The 21,432-nt window shown below is 38.1% G+C and overlaps 2 protein-coding genes across 3 annotated transcripts; one reads left to right on the top strand and one right to left on the bottom strand.

The window, feature by feature from the left end:
- The first annotated feature begins 4,656 nt into the window (after nt 1-4,656).
- psmg2 (proteasome (prosome, macropain) assembly chaperone 2) lies at nt 4,657-7,458 on the top strand. The gene is made up of 7 exons (XM_026300162.1): nt 4,657-4,858; nt 5,098-5,269; nt 5,633-5,691; nt 5,959-6,077; nt 6,164-6,343; nt 6,480-6,600; nt 6,803-7,458. Exons 1-7 carry the CDS (start codon nt 4,802-4,804, stop codon nt 6,881-6,883), a joined length of 789 nt encoding a protein of 262 aa, XP_026155947.1. The 5' UTR covers nt 4,657-4,801; the 3' UTR covers nt 6,884-7,458.
- A 756-nt stretch (nt 7,459-8,214) lies between these two features.
- On the bottom strand, nt 8,215-20,955 carry ptpn2b (protein tyrosine phosphatase non-receptor type 2b). 2 transcript variants are annotated; one of them, XR_003295284.1, is made up of 11 exons: nt 20,710-20,955; nt 20,097-20,187; nt 19,880-19,980; nt 17,044-17,142; nt 15,379-15,516; nt 14,483-14,692; nt 13,869-14,030; nt 12,057-12,265; nt 11,527-11,622; nt 10,802-10,953; nt 8,215-8,939 (listed from the first exon to the last, which is right to left on the bottom strand). XR_003295284.1 is itself a non-coding variant. In XM_026300161.1 (10 exons), the coding sequence occupies exons 1-10, from the start codon at nt 20,764-20,766 to the stop codon at nt 8,918-8,920; spliced, it is 1,185 nt and encodes a 394-aa protein (XP_026155946.1). In that variant the 5' UTR covers nt 20,767-20,955; the 3' UTR covers nt 8,215-8,917. The 2 variants fall into 2 exon arrangements, 1 of the variants encoding a protein (XP_026155946.1); XM_026300161.1 differs by lacking the exon at nt 10,802-10,953.
- Between the last annotated feature and the right edge of the window lie 477 nt (nt 20,956-21,432).

Genomic DNA, 21,432 nt, shown 5'->3' with positions numbered 1-21,432 from the left:
CAGACGTTGCTATACACTTAGAAAACTAAAATGCATGCATGCATTAGTAGAAGAGTTGCAGCAGTTGGGTATGAGTACAGAAAGCATTTCGAGACATTTTATAAATTTATACTTTGGGCAGCAGAGAAACTCAGGAGGTAAAATGCAATAAAACTTCCTGACCAGGCTGGAAGCATAGACATTATGGTTCACAGTTGGTGTATTAACCTGTAAGATTATTCCAGCTTGATTCTTGCAGTGGTGACAAAGTGTACCAGTATCTGGCCCATGCAGCATCAAGGATAGTAATTTAGGGTCATTGTAGTATTGACTGACATTAAACAGTTTGTGGCCTTTAAAAGTAAACAGTGTTATTCACTCTCAATAGAAGTGGGAGCTCATCAGTGAGTTTGACCCTGGGGAGAATCTCTGAGTACTGTGGAACGAGCACTGCAACCTCTGACTAATAGGTTTGCATAACATTGATCTAACGGGCTGTCCACTGAAGAGCAGTTCTGCATTCACATACACTCACACACACACACCAGTAAGGCCTAGTCCACCACAGCTGAAATGCCAAGAGGCTTTGAACTACAGAACCACCTTCTAAATCAGCCGGCCCATGGCTCTACACGGGCTCTGTCATTAGGTAACAGCGGCTTTAGAGACAAGGCTAAGTAGCTGGTCTTGGATGCGGGAACCACTGAGCTGCACGGTAGAGGTCCAGCAACCTCTTCTTGATGATTATCCGTTACCTAACCACAGAGAGGTAACCTTGTGCTGCTGTGAACTCACTGAGAAGTGTGGCCAAAAATTTCAAGGTGAGCTAAGTGCCCTGGCAGCAATTCCCTCACTGAGGATTATTAATGAGGACAAAAACACTGAAATTTGCATGCAGGGTGGTGCACATTACTCATGTTGTGTGTATGACAACATCTCTGTTCACTGCTCAACAACTTTACTTTTCTAATTTTCTGATTTCAGTTTTGACCTGTCCAGGGTGGACCCCTGCCTTCCACCCGAAAAAAAGCTGGGATAGGCTCCAGCAGATCCCCGTGACCCTGGTTAAGGAATAAGCGGGTATAGAAAATGGATGGATGATTTCAGTTTTGTCTTTTGACTCTGGGGCAAACTTCAGTATGTGATGTGATCCTTTATATGAGTGTTGACACTTTGTGCTGCACATGTTACTGGTTTCAGAAGGCAAAGCAGGGAACTGCTGTCACCACAGATGAACAGGTGATCTTCCAGTAGTCAGAAAAGTCCAGGTCTACTGAGATGACCTGCACAGCTCTGTGCGTCATGAGCAGCAGACTAATGCTCAGTCTGACTGGATTACCCAGCAGGTAAATTTATTCCCAACCAGATCATGCTATTGCATGTGTAGCTTCTTCAGAGCCCATAGACACATGTGTCAACTCTGTGTATGTGTGTGTTATTTCTCCAAGAAAGCCCAAGTCACTAAAGACATCTTATATTTATCACATAATCTAACCTTTTATCCATCTGAACAATGTCCCACTGATAAACAGGTTCAGTAAGGTGGGTTGCCACATGATTCATGCTGAAAGAGATGGACATTAGAAGGACAAAACTTTTCATAAGAGTGAGCAACAATTTACATAAACATAGCTGCAATCGCTGAACACAAGAGTCACATATACACAGGCTTAATGTATACATGCAAAACTACCATATTTTCTATTGCAATCTCAGTAGACCTGGACTTTTCTGACAAGCACAAAACTGAAGCACTCATTAGACTTCAACAATTAGATTTCAACAGTATTCTTCAGTGGGTCCATATTTTAATATTAGGATCCTAGACATGAACTGATTTGAAGACTGCCAGTACATCATTTTTTTATGATCCTGTATTATAATAACCAAGATCGGGGACATCTACATTATGAGAACTTTTACTTTTGATATTTTAAGTACAGTTTGATGCTTAGAAATGCGTCTCTACTTCTGTTCAAGTAACACTGTAAATGCAGGATGTTTGAAAATGCAACATGACTATTTTGAGTTACATAAATAATTTGAAAACCTTTATCAACACTGTAACAGTAACTGCCTGCATTACTTCTAATTTTTTTTGTGCCACTTGTATTATTTTGTCTCTGTTTGTGACAGTACATTGCAGAGACTGCGATTTACTGCTGCCAGAAAGTACAAGAACACAGACATGACATTTAAGAACACTGTTTATAAATGACCAGCTATGCTGTCTACATTGTTTTGGAGTTTTATTTTTATCTGCTCAGAGGAGGCAAAGTCTTGACTTCGAAGAGCTCTGTGGTGCCCAAAGGCTGAGTCAGGATAGGCCTGTGGACTCACGTCAGCAGTCTCTTACAGACAGCCAGAGTTCACTAAAGGACTATTACCTTCACTGTCTCCTCTGTGCTATACGGTGACAACTATGGTCCCAAACCACCTAAAGATATGAGACCATGACACAACAAAGTCAGAGGAAAGTGTTTTTTTATGATGGGAGGTACTGAAAATGGGCTTTGAATAGCAAACCTCTGAAGTAATATGTGATTGATATCCCTTATGATGAAAATATCCCTTTCAACCTCCAGATGTGACATGGAGCAGTGGTCTATGTTTGTTTATTGATCAGGAAAGAAAGAGCACTGACGACAAGATTCAAATTGCTGTGTAATGAAGCAGAAATATAAATGCTGCGTCTACCACGTGAGTCAGCACTTTGCTAAAAGGCCACCTGCTGTTGGTCAGGGCAGCAGATGGAACTGGAGCTTGGCTGGAGATCACAACTGGCTTAATGAAAAGCTTAAATGACTTTTGGCTACAATAGATAGAGAGGGAGAGAGGCTGATACAGTCTCACCAGAAATAAGTGTATCTGAATTGGATTGAATTTAAGGAAGGACAAGGAGTGGAGGTGAAAAAAAAAACAAAAACTAATTTAGTGGTGATATTTGGGAGAGTTTCTAAAGTGTGAAGAGGTTAGAGAAAGAAGGGAGAGATGGAGAAGAACGACAGCCACAGGTGTGAAGGAGAAATTAAAGATAAGAGATAGGAGAGGAGGAGCAAATGTCTTAAGGTGAAGGGGTGAGATTATGCAACAGTGAAAAGCAGGTAAGCTGCACACATGGCCTTCCCTGCTGCTGTAGCTTATTGCAGGTACACGCACACACACACACACACACACACACACACACACACACACACACACACACACACACACACACACACACACACACACACAAATATATCACACTTGGCTCCTCACCTGCACCAAATTTAGGGAGTTCTTAAATGTTAACAAGTTGAGTATGCAGAGTCTTTCATCTGCTTGTATTTACAAGTCATTTGAGTCAAAATGTCTGTTAAGAAAAATGATCATCAGTGTGTCAGTCAGCACCACTGAGTCAGGTCAGTGATAAATACGGTAAGAGAAAAGTAGTATATATGATGTTTCTGGTGTAAATGCTTGGCGTTGAATGAGACGTTGCATGCATGGATAGCAAATGCTTCTCGCAAAAACTGCAAACCTAAAATGTTTTTGCAAAATGCGTAAGATTTCACAACACTAAAGACTTTGTAAGGTTAGGGAAGCAACTGACTCAAACCGACTCCAAATATACTTAAAGAGGCTACATTTAAAATGTATATGATTTTCTAAAAAACTTTGAAAGCAATGTAAACAGTATGATATGTTAATACACAAGCTGAGAAGGGCAGAGCTAAAAAAAAAAACAAAAACTCCCTGGATATGGTGGGACTGTTTAAGGAAATATAAAATGTGGAGCCTCCAAGGTGCTACAGACACGAGTTGATTTGTTAGTGCCACCTAGAGGTCACATGCTCAAAAGAAATTTAGTCAATGTCAGAATAGTTTAGGTTCAAAGACTTGATTTGGTGGTGATATTCTTTAGGGGAAACCTATATAAGGTTATTCAGCATCCAGTTTTCAAAATAGTGAAATAATGCCTAGAAATATTATTTTGTTGTTGAAATAACCATTTTTAGATTGCTTGTTGTGTCTGAAAACACATTTACAGAATTTACTGTCCTAGAAAACTGACATAGTAAACTATTCACATTTAAGAAGCAAGTCCCAGAGTTTTTTGTCTCATAAATATAATTAGTCAGTACAGTTTGTAATGAAATTGCCATTTTTATTAGCAATTAATATGGGCCCTACACTGAAAACAGTTCATGTTTGCCAGTAATCCAACGATATACTAACATAGTCAGTGTTATGAGCATTACTAGGCTACTTTTGAGACTTGGTGCTACACGTATTGATCATTTGCACATAAAACTAATTAAATGTATTATAATTATACAAATATGGATTGTATAGCCTTTTTATCACACACAGTTACAAACCACACATTTGTATGTATAATAATGAAATTATTATTATGTTGTTCAGGAAGTCAGGAGTAATATGTCATGCGTGAGTTGCACATCTCTACTACGCAGTAAATCTTTGCGGAGCTGCAGTTTGGCCGTCGATATGCCTGATTATAATAGACACTCTTAAATTGCTTTTTCAAATATATATCGTAGAGGAAACACACAGAGCGATAATAACAGGATATGACAGTGCTTCTAGGCCTTTACAAAACATTTTTCGAAAAAGAAAACACACGTACATTTAACTCAGGCATTTACAGCAGCTACTAAAACTGTTCGGTCATCAACAATCGGCGGTGAAAGCTGAGGAAGGACCTCAGCAAATGGCATGAAAATAGTGAAAAAACAGAGAGAGTATAGTTTTGATTCATATTAAACCACTTAAATATTTTACTAAGTCGCTGTAGTGTGACTGATAGTTGAACAGCATCATGTTTGTCGCTTCAGAAGACTCGCAGCCCTGTTTTAAAGATTTCACCCTCGTCATGGTGAGTTTGATTAATGTGCTGATTCTTTTCTCAGTCAGTCTGTTTATTGTTTGGTTTGGATAACATCCGTAAATAATGTCCATCATAGTTAATTTAATATAAGATGAAGAAATCAAGCACATCCTCACATTTTAGAAGCTCGAACAATGAAATGTGACACATGAGGAAATGCACGGCCTATTAATATGTTATCAACATAGTTGCTGATTGCTCTGTGTGGTTGTTTATTCTCCATCTAGCCAGCAGTGGCTGTTGGTAATGTGGGCCAGCTGGCTGTGGACCTCATTGTGTCCACTCTCAACATGAGCCGAGTAGGGTACCTACACACAGACTGTCTCATCCCGATGGCTGGCAACAACCCGTATGCCACCTGCAAAGAAGATGCTGAGGAGATGCACACCCCTGCAGAAGGTAGCATCTTCTGACTTCCACCTGAGATCTGTTTTTATTATATCAGCACCGATGGGCCAGTTTAAATAAGACTCTGCTAGTTTTGTTTTCTTTGAGTATATGATTTTCTAAAGCAAACATTTGTGGATTTAAGTTCATTAGTGTTTGATTTAATAGAGCCTGACATCTTTCAGTAGCTTTTGTTTTCAAGGACTAAAATAAAGAATAAATGGTGTTTCCCTCCAGAGGAAGCCAAATGAGAGTGTCAGTGGGTGTTGCCACACTGTAAATATATTAAGAAAGGTTATAACAACTGCAAACTAACCCATGACTCTAACAAAAATCAAATCCTTAATTAATTTGTTGACTTCTTCTCATCTGCAGTTTATATAGCACCAGAACTGAAGCTGGCAGTTCTTCAGATCAGAGCGCCAATTATTCAGGTACAACCACTTGTATGTTTATGCTCCAGTGTGTTTTGACATCAAAGGAGTGACATGAAGAATACTACTTTTTAATAATCAACAACCTCCCAACTGAGTGTCTTTTTATTTAGTTTGAGTCCTACTCTTTTAATTGTATAATGTAGTTTTCACTGAGGTATGAGGATTTAGAGAATGTCTTTGTTTTCCATGCAGTTTGTGTTTTCATGGATCAGAATTTAACTGGAAATAATATGTGTAACTCGAACATTTTTATTTTAATTGCAGACAAAGTCCAAAAAGTTTTGTCAGATGATCGTGTCCTGGATCAAAGACAGTGGGTTCTCCAGGACTGTAGTGCTGTCCAGCAGCCACTCCTACCAGAGGGACGACCAACAGATGCGAGGGTACATAACAGCGGTACAGTATTTCACTGCAGTGTTTTTGCTTATGCTGTGGACAGTCATCTCTAACAAATCTGTGTCCTTTTTAGTACTCCTTTGAGGTACCTGGTCACTCCATCCCTGCAGAAAGTGAGTGCAGAAGCACTAAAGGAGCTCGGGTGGATGGAGATGGAGCGAGTGTCGGCCTTCCCAGGACTCACAGATGCCAACACAGAGCCACGCCTCTGCATCCCAGGAGGAGGCATCACGAAAGGACTTTACACAGACAGGTACCAGTTTTGTCTTACAAGCAGCTCATAATAATAAGTCAAAATTAATGTTAACCACACTTCCTTCTCTCTATTCAAAATCTTTATCATAATTCTGAAATGTCTGTATTTTTTCTGTGCTGGATGTTGTGTTTAGTTGTGCAGAGGATCTTCCACTGGCTGTGCTGCTGCTATTCTGTTCAGAAGGCGACAACATCCCAGATGCCTTCACTCTCATCAACCACCTCAACGACTGGCTCCATCTGCTGGACAACCCTGTAAGTGACATATCTGAGAAAAGAAGGCTTTGGGCATGGCAGTGTTGTATGTGGTTCAAATACTTCTGGGTGCACTTAAAATTTGAAATGTATATTAGACATGGCATGCTCAGTGTAATGCATTAAAAATTAGTTTTATTCTTTATTCGGTTTACAAAACTTTAAGTTCTCTAATCAGCAGTTTGTCTGATACCTGTTACAGAGCCAAGAGCCCAACAAATGGAAGATCCCAACCTCCTGGAGTCTTCTTTTTGGAAGTGGCATCCCTCCTGCACTGTTCTGACAAACATCTATTTAGTTTTTATTTCAGTTCATAATTTGCTTGCTGGCTTAGTGAGGAATTTTTGTGTCTGATAATACTGGACAGTTATTGTATAGTGTATTACACACATTGTAAACTGATCATACAAACCTCCCCCCTCTTGGAAATTTGTCATAATTTCCTTTCATTTTGATATTAATGTTTAAGTGTCTGAATATTACATCATGTACAGGACGTGGCCCAAACATACACTTCTGTTTGTGAGTATTGCAGGGTTTTGTTTTTTTTTTTGTTCCAGTAAAATGTGGTTACAAGAATCTAGTGTGAATTTATCAGACGATAAAGACCTTGCCACCACCCACTTAACTGAAAGTGGTTGGCCAGGTGCCATATATTGTTCCTGGCAGTCCTGCCTCTGTGTAATTTGATTCTTTTTTTACAACACTGTGCAACAACCTGCATACCTGTGACAACAAGGCATCAGTCTGCTTTCATACACTGACCTTGTAGAGCTGTTTTGCCAAGTTTGTGGTTTTCCTTTTTGTCTGCATCATTGTTTTGGGTGATTTCTGTGTAGATGGGTTTGTGGGAAAGGAATGTCCTAGCTAACTGCATTTATAAGAACTAAAAAATAAAAAATTGGCTCTGGAAAAGAAATATCCATCATTTTAAAAAATACAACTTACCCCTAAGTATTTATAATATTACTAATTAAAGTTTAGTGACTTTTACTTTTGCATAAGTACTTTAATTTTAATATAAATAGAACTGCTGTTTTATGTAATGTGTTCAATCTTTAACATTAGCTAAATTGTGGTTTTATATACGGGACTAGCCTAAGTGTTAGCATTTCCCAGTTAAAGCAGCAGCCTACCTTTGTAGTTTCTCCAATGATTGCTAGGCAACAGAAGTTACAAGCAGCAAACCGTTAGCTTAGCATGGAAAAGTGGCTAAACTTGCTCCAAAATCGTCTCCCAGTGCCTCTAAAGATCAGAAATTAACACATTATAAACAAACCCTGGAAAAGTGACAAGTTAGGGTTTTATGTCACATTCTATCTTCCCAGTGAACCTCACCTTAGCCTAACTGTGAGCACATTTCTAATTTCTAACTTACTGCAATTCATGACGCAGATTTGTGATAGTAATGAGAAAAAGACAGGTTTTTATGTAAACTAGATAATACCAGTTTTAATTGTAGATTACACTCTAGGAGACCATGAAAACTTGAGACAAATTCATCTCAGGAGAACAAGTCATCAAATCAGCTTCCTACTGTGTTCAAATTTGTATCTTTGTCATTTGTTTTTTGGTTTGTTTTTCTTTACAAGCAAAAATATGTCTTTTTACACGTTTTTTTTTTTTTTTTTTAAAAAGAAATACTATGTACATCATGGAAACATAACATGCCACAGAATTTCTCATGTGCGAGGAGGCCATGCTTCTCATTTAGCAAACCCCCATCATTGTGAAAAACTTTCAAGTAATCTCTTATAAAAAATAGAACATTTTTATATTTGCATCTGAAAAAAGGTTTTCTAAAAATACACATATGAACACCATTCAAAATTGGCAATGGACAGCCCCTATTTTTGATGTGATAAATGCAAATAAGCATAATAGAATGACAAAGCTGCAAATAATAATATTAAAGCAAAAATCTGATTTTCTGACTCCAGAAGCAACACTGGCGGTGGCTGTGGTGTGGCCGGGGGATAAAGCGCTGGTGTGATTTTCTTTTTAATGTGTTCTCTTCAAAGAATGTGTGAGTGTCTGCTGTAAACAGTTTAGATGAAGAGGAGGTGTGGAAAAGCTGTGGATCAGGAGCTGAGGTGGGATGTGATATGCTACTAAGCGGAGTAAGAAAAGGGAGGTGTGCCCTGACTGAATAATGCTTTTGCAATGGGACAAAAAAAACAAGCAATTGGGGGAGGTGAGCTGGCTGTTGAGGTGCAGATGAGGAAGAATAACTCAGAGGTTAAGAGAGAGCTGGAGTTCCCTGCCGATGTTGGCTTTGCTGCCAGAGCTGTAGCCATGTGGCCACAGGTAGAGGTGGTTAGCAGTCACTCGTTTTTGCCCTGTAACAAGACAATATTTAAAGAGATTGAACTTAAAAACAATACTATAAAGTCTTAGTGAAGCTCAAAAGTGATCAAAAGAGCATGTGCCACAAACTCAAGTCAGCACTGTCAATGCCATGAAGTTTACCAGGTAAAAACTTTACTACAAAGAACAAATCTGAAGGAAGGTTGAAACTGCTAGCAGGATCTGTGGCACATTACAGCATGTTGGATCATTGATTATTAACATTAGATTAATTATCAGATTTTTAAGACAGATTTCAATTAAGTATTGCAGAGCACTAGAACACATCACTGATTTAATTTTATGTAAGCTACATCATCCCAGATGATGTGGAAGGGATTTGAAGAGTAGTAGTAGTAGCAGTAGTCGATTAATTGATTAGTTTATGAGAAAATTAATCAGCAACAGTTTTAAACACTGGTTAATCTTTAGGTCAATTATGAAGCAAACATATTAAATATCTGGTCTACTTGCTGTTTTTCAGTTTGATAATGCTGTGAATTGAATATCTTTGGGTTGTGGTCTTTTGATTAGACAAGATATGGCTATCAAGTAGTGATCTTAAACTGAGATGAGCATGGTGGCCTACTGTGGATGCCATTTTCAAAATCAGCCAGTAAAAGGTTATGTAGAAATAGTATTTTGTATTGTATTTTAATATCCTATGTAAAACTAAATAGGATTTTTACTTAATATCTATAGAGGTGATTAATCGGGTGATTAACTTGATGCCATAAAATTAATAAATAAACTAATCTGTTAAAATAAAAATACCCAATATATTTAATTTTGCAGATTTTTTGCTGTCTTATGTTTTAGACTACCGAGTATATAAAAAGACATCACCTTTGGCTCTTTTCAAGGCATTTTATAGACCAAATTGATTATTGAAAAAAAAAACCAAATTTCTGGATAAACTGTAAATAACAATGATCAGTTTCATCCTTAAATATCTAATTTAATTAACCTGATAAACTACAGTAACAAGAAGTTTTGACTGTCCTTCAGCCTAATCAGCTCATTTACCTGACCATAAACATCCAAACTCCTACTCATACTTTAAAAGGCCAAAACATCTGGTGCAGTTTAAAAACCACATGGCACCCAGGAACACTGCCATGCCAAAATCTTGAATAAACTTGAAGATCTCATGACAACTTTTAGTTAGAAGTACCAGAAATACATAGGAACATGCAACAAACCTTAATTAGCCCCATCTCACTTGGTGTAATGAATGTGCAGCTTCAACCAGAACAAGAGCTTATTCTTTATTGGTATAATACCTAAGGGCTTTCTTTATATGTTTGTCAGGGAACAAGCAGTGACTGTACATCTCTGTCTTACCCAAATTAATAGACATACTTTTTGTGCAAATTGTGTGCAGATCAGTGGTTATTTATTGTAGCTGTGCTTTGCACTGGCTTGTTCAATAACATCTGAGAGGAGCGAACAGAAAGAAAGCTGCCACCACATCTGGATATATGATGCAAAGTAAAATTAGCACCTCGCATTATTCCAAGTCGGCCTGACATTTCAGAGCTTCAACAACCATTAACCACAAGTGCGCACACACGCACACACACACACACACACACACACACACACACACACACGCACACACACGCACGCACACACACACGCGCACACACACACACACACACACACACACACACACACACACACACACACACACACACACACACACACACACCATGCTAGAGTGCAGCCAAAATTAACAACTCCAAACCACAGGAGAGCTAAGCGAATCACAAAAAAAAACCAAAACCCCAAGAGAAACAAAAACACCGAGTACACACAGGCAAAAGCACGCACGCACACACACACCTCAACGTACAAGAGTGGGTGTTCTTTTTAAAAGTTGTGGGTAAACTTCCTCCTCTAAATGTGCTCTTCATAGTTGTTGTTGCTGTCTCAGAGGGAGGCAAAGATACACTGCCCCCCACTGGACAGGCCAGCTCTTGTCATGTGCAGCAAATGCAGCCCAAACTGTCCGAGATGAATCACAACAGCAGAGTAAGACCTTGTCAGAAATGGTGCAGTTTTGTCCATATTACTGGAACAACACTGACATGTTACACAACAAAGGAAGGCTTCTCAGAAATTATTTTGTGAGATGTTTTTTGATGCGCACGCTCATCAGAAATAACTGCTTCATCAAGTTTAACTGTACTGCCATTAGGAAAAAAATGAAGTAGATGTCAGTTAACTAGACTAGCAGCTTTACACCGAGGGACTGAGAATGCTGAGAGACAGTGAGAAAATCAGGAGTGAAGAGAAAATAAGGCTTCAGTGCTGAACGAAGTCTAATTTGTAATATTTCGGGTTAGTCATGCTCTGGGAAAGCCTGAATTTTCTCTGAGGGGTTTAAAAATTAGTCTGTAAACTGAATCATTTTATGTCAAAATGAAACTATAAGACACTTATCAGTGAGTACTGAACACAAAAGAATCAGTAATTCTTTTGTTCTCAGATTGTAATCATCCTGGAACGCAATGCTAACATGATGCTTTGTGTATGAAAAATAAAGTGTGATATGGTTGACCCAAAAGATATAATCACCTTTTTCTCTTCTTCTCCGAGTCATTTGTCCTGGGCTTGCTTTGGGGTGCCTTGGCTGTGCCTGATTTAGAGATACTGTCTTCTCTGCGCCGTTTGCTATTAAAAAAAAAAAAAAAAAAAAACAGTACATATTTTAAAAAAGTATACTGGGCTAACAGCTCTGTCCATGAACACAATGGACTGAAACTAAAATAATGAATAGGAATAGATGTTATGAAAACCTTTTTAAACCTGGCATATTTGTTAAAACACCAACGACTACCATTTCTCAGGGTCTTAATCAGGGCAGACAATACACAAGAAATAAACCCCATTGTATTATTGGATTATTCCATCAATATTTGGACTTTGTCTCTCGGCTGGCCTAGGTTCACCTCGATATCCCCCCATAAGAGGAGGAAGTGTCTAGGCAGAAGGAAGTCTAGGCATCTCTGCTTAGGCCACTGCCCCTGCAACCTGGCCGCAAATAAAGTGGAAGAAAATGGATGGATGGAAGATTATAACTGGTGCATGAGACCGTGTGCACTGACTGTGTTGTGCTGCCGTCCAGTTCCTGTTCCTTGCACGGAGACTGTGTGGGTACTTTGCCATCCTGTCTGTAGTCTCCTCCCTCCTCCAGCTGGCCTCCTCGCTGGCTGCCGTTGTATCGCTCTGTTGGATACCTGGCCTGAGGGTGAGTTGAGGGGGGAGACTCAGATGTTGGCTTCTGATCTTCCCTGGAGAGCTCTCGCCACTGGTTCTATGCAGTCAGAGCAGTCAACAGGGAAGAGAGCAGTGGAAGATGCTTTAAGTTTTTCTACCAATGAAATGAATAAAAACAGAATTTAAGAGGAATACCTTTGTTAGCCAAGCACACCACTATACTAACCCTCTGGGGTCGACGCACGCGCCGGCGCGTTTTGACGCATCTTTTTCTGATAAGGCTGAAACAAACTTAAATTACTCCGTCAATTCTGATCGTACAGATAAAAGAAGCATATCATTCAAATCTGTAAAGGGTCTAGTTTTAGTGGTATACCATCATAATAACAACAAAACGTTGTGCTTTTTTTAAATAAAGAAAGCCGACAGGGTGCGCTCTCGGACTTTTCTGTCTCTGCCATTTCTCTTCACAGACGCGTAAATAAAACAACCAGAATCTCAGCGAATACTTGGCTCATAAAAATAAGAATTATATGGCTAGAAAGCTTGAAATGTTTTCTTTTAGGTGACACAATTCAAGTCGAAAACAAATCATCACTTTTCATTTAATCCGTATGAACGTAAGGAGAAGTCCGTTTTTTCCTGTCTCACCTCATTACAGGTAATGCGGTCCCGCCTTGTACACTGTCCACTGTTCACATGTAAATAATCTCAGGTGAACCAGGTAAATATGTGCACGCCCCCGAGAAATGACACAAAATATCAAACTTCATCATAGAATTTACTCACTTTTTCGGCGCGTTTGGATGATGGCGCGTTACGCACGTGAAGCGGCGCTCCTTACATTCCACACAGAGACAAATAGTTTAGTTTGTCCTCAGAGTAAAAACACTGATTTTAACTCAAATAAGGATCGTTTGGCTCCTCATTGTGTTGTATTGTACAGCACTAATCCGTCCCATCTACATTGACTGAAAGGCTCATTATGCGCGGCTTTGTCTGGACGTTCAGTGCGTCTTTTGTGTTCTCAGGTAAATCACATGACTATTCATCCTCAGACACACCCTCTTGCATATGGCCTTTCTGGACAAAAAGTGTCTTAGAAAATTTAAATCAGTGTATTGTTTACTGTGAATGTGTGAACAAGATGACATTCACAGCACTCTGAAGTAAACACTTTAGCCTACAACATGCAGGTCTCCAAAGTCTTGTGAACCAATGTTCAGTTTGTGTTTTATGGTCTTATTTCAGTGAGTAAAAAATTGTAGTTTTTCACTAACCATGCATAAACACTTTTTTCTCAAAAACACAATAATGTATAAACTTGCTGCTCACATATTATTGTAGCCAATTTTGTGCTGATTACAGTGTTATCAGACTTTAGACATTAAGTGTTAATATGTTTAAAAAACACTGAAAAAAGCACAAATGTCAGGACATGTCAAAATTTGTCCAGGCCCCAAAAACCCCCTCAGACCCCAGAGGGCTAATTTGGTTTGTAAATTGATTTGCTGGCATGATGCCCCTATGTGATAAAAATGTAGCTACCAAAACGCACTATGAGAGGAATTATGCAGGATTGAAGCAGTCCTTTACTAAAACAAAACAGAAATCCCTTCTAAAACTTGGTTAGTACTTATCATAGTAACTGTTTAACTGTGTGTCAGGATGTGTGATACAGCTAGTTATGGCGTGAGTACCTGTACAGATGAGTCTCCCATGATATACTTGGCTCCTTCGTGGACAGCCATGTAGGAGAAACGCAGTTGGTCAGGGGTCTGGATCAGGCCCATGCGGTACTTCCGCATGTCCAACAGGATGCTTTTAATGTCAACTGATGAGGGGTCTTTCCTCTTGTCCATCTGAAGATTACATCCATATTCATTTTAGCGCAGCTAAACAAGACGATCAATATCTGTTAACTCATTCGTTGTATTTGTTCTGTTTTGGAATGAAATGTTGTAATTTACCTTTTTTGAACCCCACTTTATTAGATTTGGCATCATTTCACAATACCCTTGTGGGTAGCCCAGGAAAACAACTAGACATTTACATTTAGTGACTGAACCCATATCTTCACTATGAACAGGGAACCATTTCAATCCATTAAAAAAAAAAAGTTCTCAATTTTGCAAGTTGCCTTGATAAGGCAGTTCTTAATTATATAGTGTTTTTGCTCTAGTCTAAATATTCTTACTGTTTGTTTAAAACATATATTTTTACTAGCATTTTTGTGGTCATACAAAACATGAACCTAAATGGCATCACTAGCTACTGTGTAAGCTCATACAGAACAAAGAGTACACAGACTTACCAGGACCAGACATGTATCAACTAATGAGAATGTCCCAGAGCGTCCGATTCCAGCACTGCAGTGAACCACAGCTGGCCCATGATCCACCCCCAACGCTCCTGACTCCCGCACCTTGAAAAGGAAGTTCAGGAAGGATGCCGGAGACTCTGGGACACCAAAATCAGGCCACGTGGTGTAATGAAAGTGGTAGATCTCTCTCTTTTCCCCGGTCTGTGAAAGCAGACAAATAGGGACCTCATTAGCAGCTAGAAAGAACAAAAGACCATCTAGATGTTCTTTTATTTATTGCAGCGAGACTGTTGGTATTGATTTTTATTAGTATTCACTGAGGTCACGAGGTTATTTCAGAAGTGTCTAACAGCTGCACTAAGCAAACTTTAACAACAGTTCCATTTTTCATTCTTGGTTTTCTTGTGATCATTCTGACATTGCCTTTTTTCAGTTATCTATTTTTAAAAAACAACAAAAAAAATGTTTTCAAGGACTTCAAAGTAAAAAAAAAAAAAAGAAGTATATATGTGGATGAAAATCTGATTTCAAAACTGCTATGTGCAGCAGAAACACCATAGTTTAAGCATTTGTTGTTCATTTTTAATAATTAAAGTGCCGCATAATCTGCAGTGCATTTGAATCCCTCCCACCCCACACCACCTACCTTCCACAATACAAAAAAAATTGGACATGCTAAATAAAAATTGAGTAAACATATGTTTCATCTGTCTGTTAGTCTGTGCAAACAGAAACTATGAGCCTTAGCGCTGAATGAACAAGGATGTTTTCAGCTCTAAGAAACTTTTGACACTTTAATGTGATGTGACTCTCCTGAACCATTTCAGTTCTGTTTTGCCACTTTTCAATGGAAATTCCCCTATGTGTTATGTAATCCTCTGGCATACATTAATATTCTGTAGCTCTAGCACTCTGGTGGTGTAGTAAGACTTGGTGTCCTCTGACAACAGCGTGATCGAGAAACGTGTGTCTCTGAAGGCCATCTCCCTCTCCTCAGCCGAGGGCCAGTACTGGGCACACTTTTCCTATCGTGGAAGAGGAAAGGAGAAAGATGGTCAGTGCTACCAAAAAATATTTAATTCAAAACAAAGAACAAACTGTTCAAAACCAAATGCTAGCTGAGAAGCCAGGGGGCATTGAGGTGAAGCAGCTGACATCTAAACACTGAAGATGCCAGATATCAATTAAACAAAAAAAAAAACAAAAACAAAACAAAACAAAAAAAAATAAAATAAATATATATATATTATATATATATATATATAAAAAAACCCAACATGTTAACAACTGCTATATAAATCCGTACCTGTCCTAGTCCAACTAACCTAGGTTTATACCACCCACAGCCTTGTTATGTGAATATTTTGCTGCATCTATGTCTCTGTAATTTAGGTTGCTCTTTGGCTTATGCCACAATTTACTAATACCAATAGAATAACGAGTCCTTAAAATCCATGGTTAATCATTTAACAATGGTCAAACACTAGTATTATTCACTTCTATGTTTCTTTTCCTAGTGTATTAAATGTGGGTAGTCCTTAGGTTCTGAATTCACTTCACCACATCAAATACATCAATAAAAAATATAAAATATCAATAGGAATACATTTACAGGTTAACAAACTTCCTTCCATAATTGTACTTTTTCCTCTTCTGACATTTTAATATTTTAGTTTTTTTCTTGTTTTGTAAAGCCGTTTTTTTTAATCCAAGATGCCACATACATTTTAATATTTATTATTATTATTATTATTATTAATAGTAGTAGTAGTAGTAGTAGTAGTAGTAGTAGTAGTAGTAGTAGCAACACTCAAATCTAGCTCAAAATTCAGACGGTAAGCTAAACTCAAATTTAAAACAACTGCTGATATTGAAGTGCACCTCAAGTAATATGAAACGAACAGCAAGTCATACGTCGGCACTGCTGTTAAATACTGTGACAAACACATACAGGTTATGTCTACAACCAGAGGACAGTCTTATCATACAGTCATTTCTTAGTAGAGAGACAATGATTGGATTGGAGAGCTAGCCTGCATAAAAGATGTTTGTATCTGTGAACAAGGTGCTCTTCATCTTCTATTTCTAAGAAAGCAGCCAGTAAATTATTAAATATTATGACCCAGCCAAACTTATTCCATCCCCATTACTAAGAAAGGCTGTCAGAGGTTCACACAGTGTAGGGGTTTGTATACATGAGTTTGACTGACACATTGCAGGCTCACTGGAGTTGAACCACTTGAGAGGTTGGCATGCAACCCAGTTGCTCACATAACATCTACCAACATGCACTCAAAAACACTGAATTCCAGTTATTCTGATAACTGGACAGGGAAGCTCCACAATGGAACAAAACTAAAGATGACTTAAAACTATTATTTCACCCTATTATCAGGCTGCAGACCTGTGTGTATGTGTTAAAGTGGATAAAGTGGTCTGTGAATACTAATCTGTGGTCTATTTGACATTTTTGCTGTCAGCGTGTGGGTGTCTGCATCAGATAAAACATGACAAAGCCGAAAATATGATGTGTGTCTTTGTTGTGGACTTACTGAGCCTTTCTCTATGACTCTGTTGAGCATGATGACTGCCTTGGTCTTCTGCTCCCATATCATCAGCCAAAAGTGGCCACAGGTGTTTCTAAGGGGGCCCTGTAGACAACAGACACACACATTGATCAATTACATAGCACAGGAAAATAAGTTTATGTATGAAAACAGCAACAGAAATTTGCATAATGATAAGTCTTTACTTAAAAGGTCAAGACTGATTAAGGTTATGATGTGGTTAAGAAAAAGAAAGCAATGTTGAATGTCAAATTCCACCCAGACAAATAACACAAATAGACAACACTAAGATACTGTCAGCACATCCTGACATCAGAAAATGTGTCAGGAACAGAATTTAAAGAAATTCCACCATGTACAGTTTGTGTTTGCTACAGAGACTTAGATGCACATAATTAAACAAATGAGGGAACATACATAAAAGATATATGGTTACATTAGTTGAGGATAACCAAAACTGAATGGCAAGCATTATCTAGATGTTTTGGTTTTTCAAGCACCTTTTTATATGTTTCAGAAACTTGATAATACATTTTCGACAGTCTGATCATGTGTTAAAGTATATTTTCAAAAGAAAACGAGGCAAGGCACACACACAGAGTAAAAACAATTTAAAATACCACAAAAACTAGTGGTGACACAAAATCAGTACATGCTGTTCAGCATCCAACAAAGCATTTCACAAAGGCTTGCCATATCTTTGCTAGATATTATCTGAAAAATGTCTGTCTGTTGTCTAACTCTTGAATTGCCTTAAAAAGCTACATTATCTTAGGAAACCTGGTATCTCAGTAATTTAAAGCCATAGAAGTTTGCTCAGTTTATCATGACATAACCGAGATGGTATTCAGTGTATGGTGAACATGATCTGTTTTATCAGCCCAGTCTCAGTTTTCTGTTGTCATGCGGGCAAGAAAGAAAATGATACAGCCTAGTAATGATTTCTGGTAAATGGTTCTTCTTCTTCAACCTGGTCTGTAGGTAATGGTGTTGTGCGTACAAAACATATGACAATGATTAAAGGTAAGGTTTCCGATTTTCACCTTAATGGCAATGAATAAAAAAACTGCACCAACAACTAATCTGTGGTGTTAGCAGGTTTGATAAAAAGAACCTGATCAATCATTTAATTCGGCCCAGACAAAACCACTGGACAGCCAACCTGCCTGTTGACTTACTTCTTACTTGTGTGCACTCTTCCATTGCACTCAATGCGTAGCCAAGAGTTTCCCACAAGGCACTGTGGGCAGACATGTTACTGCTCTGTTTTTACAGGTATAGCTAAACAGGTACAGAAGGTACGCACAGCAGCTTGTTTGGAAATATTATGAATGCATTCGAAAAAGCTCTAACTAAAAAGAAGTTGGGGATTAAAAGAACTAAAACCAAAATTAACATTGATGTGGCCTTTTTTACAATAATGACAACAGAGAGAGAAAGCAGCCACAGTGGCCTTATTTCTGCTGGTAATTAATGGTTTTGTTTTGTTTGGGGCGATTTGCTGTTTTCCTGAAATCTATAACATTAACCAACATGACTGTTAGTAGCCCGACTCTAACATTAACTAAGATACATCTGAAAGGGGCATGACAATTGCTGTGACTTTCTTCTTAATGCTCTTTCTCATGGAAGAGAAATGACCCCTCCGAAATAAGTTTTGGAGGAGTGGCTTTGAAGAGATGTCAGAACTAAAGGATGGGGTTTCCTCAATGCATAATTTTCCAAATTGAGCTTCCTCTTTCTGGTTTTTCTGAGATTTCCAGCTATAGTTTTAAAATGTTGACAAATCTTAATTTTCACAAATTAAACTATCATCTTTCACTGTAATTTAGCTGAAACTTTTGGGGGGTTTTTTTCAGCATTGTCACCATAATGCAGAAACAAAGAAAATAAAATAAAGCCAGTCCAGCTGTATGAAGTTAGGAATGCACCAGATGATGTGTGTAAAACTACATATAGTAAGAAATTATCTTTTTTTTTTTAAAGTAGTACACAATATTAATACATATTTCTATTAAATAAAGAAATCCTATTATTTTTATTCTTTTCTGTGACTGTATTAGGTTTCTACATTTATTATGTAAAATCCATAATTATTCTTAATAAATATTTTATTTTTATTATAGCTCATTATTTTCAGTTCTGAAATGAAACTAGGCGTTAACTGATAACTAAATATGTCAAAGACAGTACCAGAAGGTGCACACATTCACCAGCTGTACTACGTAAAAACACAATTCTCTCAAAACTACATACACTCCTACAGTTAACATTGCACTCTTTATCTTCCATCAAGCTCAGTGGCATGACACATACTTGCATAATTCAACATGTAAAGTAAAACTCTCCTGCTTAGTCTGACAGACGACACTCTGATTTGTTTGTCTGGCATCAATTAACTAGCTGTGGACACATAACTGACTTCTATTAAGGGAACACAACTGTTATCAATATGATAAAAACAGTAATTATGCTGTTATATTACATGACATTACGTGAAAACAAATCTCTATGTAGTTTTTGTCAGTTTGGTAGTGAACAACTGTAGAGCTTAAATGACTATTAATTAGTTATTTGACAGAAAAGCCCTCTGCAAATTTATGGTAAAGTAAAAAAAGTGACAAATTTTGAGAACCAGAGGTTTTGTATGTAAAATGAATATTTTTACAATTTAGACTGGATAAAAGCTGTAATCAACCTTGACTTCATTTTATGACTCTTCAGAGACCAAACAGTAAATTTGATAATAAATAATAAATATTGCTTTGTGTAATAAGAGACCTGTACATCTGATTGTTGAAATAAAAAGCTTTGGACTTACCTGAGTCAATACATAACTTCTCTGTGCTTCCTCCATTACCACCAGACTTGCATTGATGTAGTCATTTTCTGTGTTCTCCAGCTTGACCCGACTGTGATCAACTGTAGATGGCAACAGACAGAAAATTATTTGGGGATGGATTGGAAACAGACAGACACAGATGGAGGGTTAAGGAAATGTTGCAAACATCATGGATTTTGCACAACTGTTTCCTTACATGGGCTGACATCTCTGTATCTGTTTCGGTTGCGATTCTCTGGATACTTTGCCACTTTGAAGGAGCACTCATGGGATTGATTCCTGATTTCCTGACGGAAACAAAAAGATTTAGACATAAGAAATCACCAGATGGCACAACTGTGACCTTAAAAAATTAATCTCACTCGACAAGGGACTTAATCTCACCACTACACTTTGCAGTCAGGAAACTAGTCTGAATCCGTCGATCCAAACAATCACAGCGGACTAACAGTCATTTATAAAGCTTCTCACAGCACAGCTGAGTATAAGAGCAAGTAAATAGCTATTTAACGCAGCTAATCACAAAGAGTTTCAACCACATGCATAAGCGTATGACACTGACTAACCTTAGCTACGGCAACACTGACTTTACCATATGTAGTCCATATAAAGTTGCTAGTGTCTATTGACAAACATAAAAAAACTGAATGTACCATAAAATATAAGCATATAAGAAACTAGCGCCAAATAACAGAGTATATATCGACTAAATAATGAGCTAGTAGAGCTGTTACCTTTCTAAATTAAATACGCGCTTCAAGCACTGACAGTCCATGTTAGCATTATGCTAGCTATGCTAACAGACTTACTTGGTACAGTTTTTGCCACCGGCCTTCTGAGTCTATGTGTTCAAACTCCTGGTCCATTTTCACTGTGCCAATGCCACTCTGCTCCAAACAAGGTTAGTGTAATTAGCTGTCTGACTATCTACCTCATTACTTTATTCAGCCTACAGCAGTGTTTGGTCAGAAAAAGATAAGTGTTACTTCCCTTCGCCTGCGAGGTCTTGCTAAATGTTTGTCCGTTATCGCTCTGCTGCAGTTGATATCTGAAGAGGACACTTGTACGCATGCGCCAACGGGGGCCCTCACTTACCTGTCAAACTAAAGGCTGCAAAGATTTTCAGTTAGCACCCGAGATGTCAAACACTCTGCCCTACTCAATCCATCTCGATTCAATTTGAAGATAAACTTATATGCTTCGATCTATTATGCCTCTAAATATAAATATGTATCTATTTATTTATTTAAAAGTAATCTCTGCTCTTTTTTATATAGTACAACAGTGACCAGTCCAATTTATTGTCCATGTGTATGCCTAGATATTTGTAGTTTGGCACCACTTCAATGTCTGCACCACAGATGTTGGCTGGATAAGGAGGGGGTTTCGACCTTCAAAAATCCACTACCATGGTCACTGAAGGATTTTATCAGGCCTCTGTACTCCTCTTCCTGTCCATAACTACAGGAATGGAGCCAAAACAGTCCCCTGTCGAGTCCCTGTATTAATATATCAATGATGCTGTCATTATT

Source organism: Mastacembelus armatus, chromosome 11 (assembly GCF_900324485.2).
Source record: "Mastacembelus armatus chromosome 11, fMasArm1.2, whole genome shotgun sequence".
Taxonomy (NCBI): Eukaryota; Metazoa; Chordata; class Actinopteri; order Synbranchiformes; family Mastacembelidae; genus Mastacembelus; species Mastacembelus armatus.
The sequence above is the reverse complement of the archived record's forward strand: the minus strand, read 5'-3'. Positions and strand labels throughout refer to the sequence as shown.

Bases quoted from the DNA above. Each gene is read 5' to 3' on its own strand.
- psmg2 (XM_026300162.1), top strand. From the start codon at position 4,802: ATGTTTGTCGCTTCAGAAGACTCGCAGCCCTGTTTTAAAGATTTCACC. The intron at 5,692-5,958 runs GTACAACCACTT...TTTTAATTGCAG, and splicing joins TCAGAGCGCCAATTATTCAG to ACAAAGTCCAAAAAGTTTTG. The intron at 6,344-6,479 runs GTACCAGTTTTG...TGTTGTGTTTAG, and splicing joins AAAGGACTTTACACAGACAG to TTGTGCAGAGGATCTTCCAC.
- ptpn2b (XM_026300161.1), bottom strand. From the start codon at position 20,766: ATGGACCAGGAGTTTGAACACATAGACTCAGAAGGCCGGTGGCAAAAA. The intron at 19,981-20,096 runs GTAAGGAAACAG...TGCCATCTACAG, and splicing joins ATACAGAGATGTCAGCCCAT to TTGATCACAGTCGGGTCAAG. The intron at 17,143-19,879 runs GTAAGTCCAAAG...TGTTGTCTACAG, and splicing joins GAAGTTATGTATTGACTCAG to GGCCCCCTTAGAAACACCTG.